Source organism: Centroberyx affinis, unplaced genomic scaffold (assembly GCF_046629955.1).
Source record: "Centroberyx affinis isolate AG114_WGS23_722 - 3 ecotype Tasmania unplaced genomic scaffold, CSIRO-AGI_Caff_v1 ptg001053l_1, whole genome shotgun sequence".
NCBI lineage: Eukaryota > Metazoa > Chordata > Actinopteri > Beryciformes > Berycidae > Centroberyx > Centroberyx affinis.
In genome coordinates, this window is record NW_027279606.1 from 177916 (window position 1) to 187746 (window position 9831).

Here is a 9831-nt window from a genome sequence, read left to right on the forward strand (position 1 = left end):
GGAAGAGATTATCAGACCAGTGAATAGCTCGCTGGCAAGCAGGTGTTCAGTTAGACTGGAACCTCTAAAGAAGGAAAAGTCAGATACGCCAGAATGTTAAGTGGAGACAAACTCTAAAGCCTGCAGCACAGCTTGTATTGTAGTGAATGGGAAAATCACACCTTAGGTAATTAAGCATGAGTTTCAAAACATGTTCCACCTCGCCAATGATACCGACGGTAATTTGCTACTTGGTTTACCTGCTAGTGTTTTGTATGTTTTCACAGTAGACTTTGATTGATAAAATGTGTCAACTGGTGTGTTTGGGACCAGACTGTCTTCAGCCGCTGCTGTGAAGGGAAGCGAATGAGGTTAACTTCATTTGCACTCCAGAGCGTTTCCTCCTTTAGTTCACTTTGTTTGTCCAGGTGAGAACGATGCCGTTTGAACTCTGGTGCCACCAAATAACGGCAGCGAGACACCTGAAAATATGAGTCTCTCCACCAAGCCAATGTCGGTGCAGTTTGTTAGGAGTGAGAACAAAATCCAACCGACTACAGGAAACCACCACAGAACCAGGATGCATCGATCAGGTTTTCTGGGGCCGATTCCAATTGCCGTTTTTTAACAGTGTGATTGTCCCTCCATCACAGACCTGATCACCAATTAAAATGATGCATTGATTTTACCCAGACTTTCTACTAACAACAATGTAAAAGTGTACATCGAGCTTAAATAGTAAAATTTCAATCTAGCACTGTGTTTCAGAGATTGTTCTTATGGCTGTCTATCCATGTGGAAATAGATCATAGGTTTTATCCAAACATAGTTATTACATGTTAGTGTGTGCTTGATGACTGAGCTGCTTCCTCACCTGTTGCTGCTGGCAGAGCATAAAAAGTTTTTCAGGCTCTGCCCTCTGTCCACTACATTAAACTGGTCCTAACCTCTGACAGGCTGTGAAGTTCAAAACACCATGTAGGAAATGAGCTGTCGATGTCAGCTGGACGACCTACACCACTATCGCTCTGCTGACTGTCACAAACCGTCTCATAGTTTTTACAGCAAACGTTTGGCCACATTCCTGATCCGGCAATTTAAAGTTTGTATTTTTTTCCAGTTGTAACAGTGATTGGCGATCACTGATGACCACATTTATCATCCGATTATGATTGGTGGCTGACCGATCGAGTTATGCAAAGCCGAGCAGAACACCATGAAGTCTGGACTGATGCTCATATTCAGATATTTCTTCATGCGCCTAGCTATGCTATGCTAACTTAGGCTACAAGAACTGGAATTAGATTTGGTTTGAATCGAATCTCTAACCTGCAGGATGACAGGTCACCAAAACTCTGTCCAATAAACAAGCTACTAGTGAGTCATGTGACTTCTGATTATAAGCCCTGGTTCACTTGTAAGTATGTGAACCTAAATTAACCAAATACATGCACAAACAAACAAACTGCAGCAAACTATATAAGAAAAGAAGACGAAAAACATATAAGAACTATATAGGCCTATATATCTTTGTTTTATTAATTATTATTATCATCAGCATCAGATAGTTATACAAAATTATCCAAAAACATATGTATATTATCTACAACTACTACGCTACTACTATTATTAGCCTACTCCTACTGCTAATAATAACAATAGCCTAAAAATTAAATAAAAAAAAAAAAATGAAAAAAAGCAACTAGCCTACTTGGTAGTGTCATGTAAGTCCATGGGGACTGGGCACCTTGTGTGTCTGACACTTTGATAATCCAATCAATCAATCAATCATTCAAAATCAACAACAACTAGAATAGGCTAGAAAAATATATTTAAAAAAAGACTGCAACTCTCCCTACTACTGATCTCGCGAATCCAGCTGCCTCGCAAGGTAAACTACTACTACCAGACAACTTCTTGTGCTGCTAACCCCAGCAGCAGAAGCCCCAGCGGCCCGGGTCACGGCCCGGGTCAACTCACCTCGGACAGGACTTCCTCGTGACTGCTGACGCTGATGCGGGGGAAACTCTGCACACTCTGCAAACTCTGCAGGTAGACCGGTGACACCATCTGCGGCGACACCATCTGCGGCGACACCATCTGCGGCATCACCTGCGACACCATCTGCGGCATCATCTGCGGCATCATGACGAAGGACTGCTGCTGCTGCTGCATGGCCTGCTGCACCGGCACCAGGTACCGCACCGTCTCGTACGAGCCGTTCAGCGAGTAGGACGGCAGCGGGGAGACCGGCCCGGGCGAGATGACGGTCCTCGCCGCCGGTTCCGAGGCGACGTTCACGGTCCTGTAGGTAGTCCTCGTCGTCGTCTGGCCCGCCGGAATAGACATCTCGACGCGGATCAAATTTAATTTCCTCCCCCGAGAAAAACAGAGAAATAGATAGGTGAAAGTCGTCCAAAGTGTCCCGGGACAGAGCCGAGCTGCGGGCTAAACCATGCGGGTCTGGCTCCGGAGTTTCTGCCGACTAGGTGGAAGTTTGCAGGAGAGGAGCGGAGAGGTAAACAGGTAAACACCAAAGACTTGAGTCTACTTCCTCCACTGGGAGACAAAGTGCGGAGAGGAGGGGAGTGGAGGGCGGTGCACTGCCCCGTTTCTGGATCAGGAGGCCGGGCCGACCGGTGGGAGGAGGCCGGGCCGACCGGTGGGAGGAGGGGCGGGGCTCAGAGGTCGATAGGAACATATGGGACTTGGGGAAGGGAAAACAAAACAAAACAAAACACTACACAACATGTAGGCTATGTATAACAACAACAACTATAATAATGATAATAATAATAATAATAATAATAATAATAATCATCATCATCATCACAACAAAAACCAATACATTTTACATGAATTTATACTATATTAGGTTGGTATTATTATAGGTGGTAGTAGTAGTAGCCTAGTTGCAATTATTTTTTATTTTATATTTTTGGGGATTTTCGCTATTATTATTGTTATTAGCCTATTATTATAGGCTAGTAGTCTAGGATATTTTCGAGTTGTATTATATATTAATTAATATTTGTATTATTAGTAGGCCTATAGTTGCAGTTATTTTTGTCTTTTTATTGTTATTATCTGGATCAGAATTTTACATATTCTTAAAAGTTATTATTTTACATATCCCCTGCTGATTGTGTGTCACTTTCTCAAAAACACATCAGATTAGGATCATTCTGATCCAGATACCAGATTACAGAATCCAGATTTGCACTGTTTTATTTACTTGGTCAGTGGTTCCTAAACTGTGGTCCAGGGGCCTGCAGGGGTCCCAGCAGAGTGAGGAACAGTTTAATTCACTAGAACTCTGCACAATGAGAGAATAAGGACTGTTGAGATCATAGGTTTCACTTTCCCCACTGTTTTCATTCCACCTACAGCAGTCATCTAATTCTATATAAAGTCCTATCTAATTCTAGTCTAGTTTGGGAACCTCTTAACTAGATGAAAAAGTCTAAAAGACAGTTTGTATGTTACTTGTATTCACTTTCCTGGATGGATGTGCAATGCTTAAGAAAAAAAAAATCAGAAAAGAAAAAAATTCAAAGTTTCAGTGGACGGCAAAAATACTTCAAAACAAAACAATTTCCCTGCAAATTGTTTTATTGAAGGATCAAGGATCCTTTTAAAAATAAAGGTTCACAAGAGCAAAACTATGTTCAATCAACAAGCTACTTGACTTGTATTGCTGTATCGTTCTATTTAATTTGCACTTGACCAAATTAATTTCCCAGCTGGGATAGTAAAGTAAACCTTGGCCTTGACTTGTCTGTTTACAAGCCAGCTGGGTCACTTCTAATTAGGCAGTGTGAACCAAAACAAAAGCGAATACAAAAACACTACAAAAATACACTTTTCCACTCTGGTTCAAACCAAAGAAAACGATCGCACTGTGGCACGAAACGTCACATGAAGTTGGTGAAGAGTTATTTCATGGGACGACTGCGATGTGCGGACTCCAAGACAGATCCAGTAACCTTGTGTGAACTGGCCAATAAAGTAAATGTCATCTTCTTCACGTTTTCCTGAGTCTGTCAGGGATTGGGAATGGAAAGAGTAAAGTGTTTCGTGTCACAGGAGTAAATTAATATCCAACAGCCCCATCTTGTGGTGAAATACAGACACTACGTGAATCAGCCTGTTCGACAGTTTCTTTCCAAAATGAGACTTAAGATTTGAAAAGTGACTGACAGCACAAAATAAGCAAAAAATATAAATATGGAGTACTTTTTTTTTGGTTGGCAATATGATAACACTGGCCGTCTAAATCCTCTCTATTTTGGACATGATGAATTTTTCTATGGATGTAAAGATTTTCACTTGAAAAAAAATATTGCTGTTTAGGTTTACACTGGTGTTTACAAAATACGGTAGTATGACTAATCAGCCAGGTTTATACACATGACACAACTCAATGGGCAAGAAGAAATAAACTACTCAGGAATGGAAACAATCAGTGGATATATTTTATTTCAGAGTGTACGTTTACTTCATACAAAGCAAAATCCATTCTGTCAAAGAGAGAAAAAGAAAGTAGTTTATAGGTAAAACTTCAACCATAGAAATCCACTGACGGGACAAGCGAAAGGTTATAGATCCGACTGCAATAATACAGGTTGAACAGACATTTGACCAAAGTGCAGATGACCAGTGGAAGTGACCCGGGCCAAACGGCATCTGCAAACACTGAGAGAGTTTTGTTTCTCCTGCCTCGGTGCCAGATGGGCAATGTTTGCCACATCGATAGTGCTAGAAAGTTTAGCCAATCAGAGTATTTATCAAGTGTTTGGAAGTCAATGTAGTACACTCTGACTGACACTAGGATGATCCTGATGTGGTAAACCCCGCCCACCTGGGACTCCAAGGAGGTTAAAACTAAGGTTTGACCGATATTGGCTCCTGATACCGATATTATTGGATTGAAGCTGTCGATAGCCGATATCTTGTTCTGATTTATTATCTTAAATTTGACCATTTTCAGAAGTGTTTCCCTCTGAAGCATTTAGAGCATCATGGGACACTAAAACCCTGAAATCCAGACTGATGGAATTATCTTAGGGTTAGCAGCTGTTCAAGACTGCCTTTAAATTAATAAAAAATATATATATATCATTGAACAAATAAATTAATACATAACCGGTGGAAAGAAAACTAGATTTAATTGCAGGTTTTACAGTCTGTTTTGTTGCTGTGATCAGGGAGGAAACTCAGTTGACTGGCTGATATCTGATATTCAATAAATATCGCCAATATCGCTCCGATATCGGTCAAACCGCAGTTAAAACAAACACAATTATTTGCAAATACCAGTGCGACGGGTCGTACAGTGTGTCAGACAGCAGAACGATGCAGCAATCAGAGGAAAACATCAACAGTACTGAGCAGCTACACCACAGTCACAGGCAGGGCAGAGAAACAGATAACATTAACCTGATTACAGTTACTGTAAAAATGTAATCACTGTAAAACTGTAATCAGATTACTGATACAGGTACTATTACTGGATAAATCACTCAGGAACATGTGTGAAGGGAAAGAGGGTGTTCACATTGTGAGATTGTGGACAGCAACAAATTTTAGAAATCCAAAAGTAATCCAAAAGTATCTGAAAGTAATCAGATCACACCGCTGGATTTGAGTATTCCCGCAGGTTGCAGTAATGAATATTCTGCAGTACATTTCATTTTGAACGTAACCTTCCAAAAAACAGATCACATGCACACGCTGTTAAAATGGTTCTTCAGAGGCTCTGATTGCAGTCATGAGGAAACCATTTTTGAATAGTTTTTATTTCTTCTTTCTCTCACTATCAAACACGACCTGTTGTAAAGATAAAGCACTAAACAATCAGAATCAAGAACCAAGCACAGGAATTGTCTTGTGGATTTCTCTCGCAACACAAAAACGTATTAAAAACAAATTGTTTTGTATCAAAAAGATAATCCTATGATTACAGCCAAATAACTACTTTTTGGAACTATTTTAAGGTTTTTCTTCTTGGAGTGTGATAATAAAGCGCGGCTGGTTATTTCACCGGAGTGTAACAGCTGGTGGATTCCCATGTTCAAGAAACATCTCCAAATTCTCTAATTCAGTAGCTGTGTCAACCCAAAACCAACATTGTTCAACTGTGGACAGTTAACACACAACCGGTGTGACTCACACTGGAGGTTTTTCACCAGTGGACAATTTGTTCAATTTGAACAAGGGGGACGGAGATGAGATCAATCATTGTTCTAAGTTCCTGCTAAAATTCGGCCAAAACGTATGAGGAGGTTCATTCCAAAATGAACTACTCACCATTTTGAGTGAAACCTACTCTCACAAAATGGATGCAGGCTTCAAAGTCAAACTCATTAAGAACTATTTAGGTCACTAATAATATCTAAAACCACTGCCCACAAAGTGCATTTTACCATTTAACTCTATTTTTGAATGATGTGCATTTGAAATACTTTTTTGAAACGGATATTTCAAACTTTGGAATGAAACCCTTTAAATTGAGGTTAGATCGTCCTCTGCTCTTCACTGTCAGGTCATACTAGTCACTGACACACAAGCTGTGTGTGTTACATTAAGGGAGTTTGTGTTGTTCACCATAAAAATAATGCTGGTGATGAGAATGCGTTTTTAGGCAAATAGTGAAGTGTAATCAAAACGTGGTCGACTCAGAGCACTTAAAACAACAGATACAGATGAAACACACTGAATAACTACTGTTTACTAAGAACTAAAAGGAGTATAGTGCTTTTCAGAGGACATGCCAATGTAAGCATTAAATGCAATAAGCATAGCCAAGCAGGAATGGACAATAACAGCAGCCAAACTGTATTCAGACTCACTGAATACAGAGACAAATAAATACATTAATCATTCTTGGGTCAAATCAGATCAACATAAAAGCATAACTTTGTCAAATAATTAGAAAATAGATCAAACTTTGCTTTAGAAATAAAATCTTAAATATTTTAAACAATTTCCAATAATAATTTAGCTAATATGATACCCTTTTCACCAGAAGCATTATGACTGGGTTAATCAATAGGAGGATCTGAGACTATACAAAATACAAATGGAAATCTTTGGATGTTTTAAAGGGTGGAAAGGTCATCAGTAACATCATTAGCATATACAACAGACAGGTACACTGTCACTGTCTGCAGTACATCTGCGTCTAGTTGGGGACAACACACACTTATTAGTAGCATGTGACTTTTTGACAGCATATGCTCTTAATGTACATATTATAAAGTAACACTGGAGTGTCGTCCCAAAACTACACGCATACTGTACAGTAGATCTGCTGAAAAATCTTTAAAAGAATGTGAAATCTGATTGGGTGGAAAAAAACAAACAAAAATAAAACCAAACTGGCACACGGCTCAAGGTGTCAGCTAGCTGCACCGGGATTTCCGTGGCTGAACTGACTGGACATCGAGCTCTAACTGTGCGTTCACACCAGCAGCAGCAGGAGGAGGAACCGGTCCGAAGAAAAGTTCCACCCTGTTTCTACAACCAGAGAAACCACAGTCACCTCGTTTTCGAGCATCATAAAAAGGTGACACTGCCAATCAGCAGCCAATCATCTACTGATGTTGCTGCATTTCCCGCCTATGGCTGCAATGCTACTGGTGCTACAGCTAGCATAACAACCATCAGACAGTGGCATGGCGATGTGGTTACTAGCGGTCTGAATGTAGAGTCAATGTAAGCCATTTTCAGCCACTAAAGAAGGTATGAAAACCAAAAGAAGGTACCAGCAAATAGACTGGTGGATGAGGCTTGCCTTCTGGACTTATTGTGTAGAATTAGGGATGTTTTCCTAAATAGGGATGTCATGATACCACAATTGTAGCCAACGATAATATACCAGAAAGTATCACAATACCAAGTAGATTCGTTATATAATGCCAAAGAGTGCAGACGACGACTTGTGTGTGAAACATGAAGCAGTTTTAGGTATAGAAGCAGGCTGAAGTTAAACACTTATGAGCTCACAATCTCCTTTGCAAGTTTGTTTTATTTATTTGTTAAATATTAATTCTACTAACACAAGCCGCTGTGTGATATGCACCATAAATCTTGATTCTCACAATACTAAACATATTTTATCATCTTTGGCGTCAGAGGTATTGTAAACCCCTTGATCACAGTTAACGAGTTGAATGCGTGTCTGTCATCTTTCAGTTCAAATGGGAAAAGTCTGCACTCAGTCTGCAGGAGGATAGATGCATTATGGATTGAGTACAGTCGCAGTGTTTGGTATTGTGATACTTCAGTTGGACTCTAACGGACATCTAACGGCTCAGGAAAGTATGACTGCTGAAGCAACACAGTACACAGGTATTCACTAACAAACTGAAATGGATGGAAACTGGTTTAAAGATCAGCTGAAGTATTGACACATATTAGCACAATCTATAGATAGTGAATTATAAAGAAATAAAAAAACCCAAGTGAAAGCACACAAACTCAATATGGTCAGGAGGCATCGGTGTAGGCAAAGGAGCAATATTAGGCAAAGAGTCACAATAATATTAATAGGTGATAAAAGCAAAAGCGTATAAGGCTCGAGGAAATACAGCATGTAACACTGCATCTCTCCCAGCACCTTCACAGCTCCAGACTGCGTTTCCCAAAACCATCTTTACACCGAGTTCATGCTCCATGCAGGTAAGGCAGAAACGCACCGGAAACACCGGACTTTGGAAAGTCAAGAAAGGATCAGAATGGCTTTTTTTTTTTTTTTTTTTTTTGTGAGGCTTTTGGAACCGCAGTGACCACCAACACACTTCAGGACAAAACACAGAACTTGTATAGACTTGGATAGAACGGTCATTCCACTGTTTACCATGGTAATTTGGCTAGTACAGCATAAAATGGTGATTTTGGAATTTTAAGGGTTAGTTGCTATGGTGACAACGCAAGTCTGGACATGACACTGTAAAGTCTGTCACACTTGCTTGACAACTGAGCAGATGAGTCTGTTAGCAAACAGTCAAAACTCAACTGAAAGCTAACGTTAGCTACGAGGCTAACGTAGCTTTATCAAAGACTGTACTTTTCTCTCTAGCTCTTCTAGTCAACATTAGCATGCTACCAATCCATGGCAGCAATTTAGCTAGTGGCATTCGATTGTTCATATTAGGGCTGCAACTAACTATTATTTTCATTGTCGATTAATCTGTCGATTATTTTCTCGATTAATCGATTAGTTGTTTGGTCTATAAAAATGTCAGAAAATGGTGAAAAATGTCGATCAGTTTTTCCCAAAGCCCAATATGACGTCCTCAAATGTCTTGTTTTGTCCAAAACCCAAAGATATTCATTTTACTGTCATAGAGGAGTAAAGAAACCAGAAAATGTTCACATTTAAGAAGCTGGAATCAGAGACTTTTGACTTATTTTTCTTAAAAAAATAACTCAAACCGATTAATCGATTATCAAAATAGTTGGCGATTAATTTAATAGTTGACAACTAATCGATTAATTGTTGCAGCTCTAGTTCATATGTATGGACAAAATATGAAAACTATACAGTCAAGCTGGTTTACTGGCGTCCAAATATTACAAGCCAACTGCAGGACGGGCCATGGAGCAAAGAAGACGATGTGGTGACGTTACCAAACAGGTGCAGAAATGCAGGTGCACTGCTGCACCAACTATCACATCCAGTGAGTTTGGGCCTTTACAACACAACAAACATGATTAGTCTCAGTCTCAAGATGCTTTTGGGAAACCCATCTCTGACCTACTGACTGAAGCTTTCCACTGGGAATGGCTGCCAGGGTGGGAAACTGTTCAGCAACCAGCCGCAAAACACTGAAGGTCCTTAACAACTGA

At 40.0% G+C, this 9831-nt stretch overlaps 1 protein-coding gene across 1 annotated transcript in view; it reads right to left on the bottom strand.

The window, feature by feature from the left end:
* pof1b (POF1B actin binding protein) overlaps nt 1-2328 on the bottom strand; it is a 41355-nt gene extending 39027 nt beyond the window's left edge. The window contains 1 exon segment of the mRNA XM_071522996.1: nt 1960-2328. Within this exon segment, the coding sequence (XP_071379097.1) occupies nt 1960-2328 (369 nt within the window).
* Nucleotides 2329-9831: the final 7503 nt, after the last annotated feature.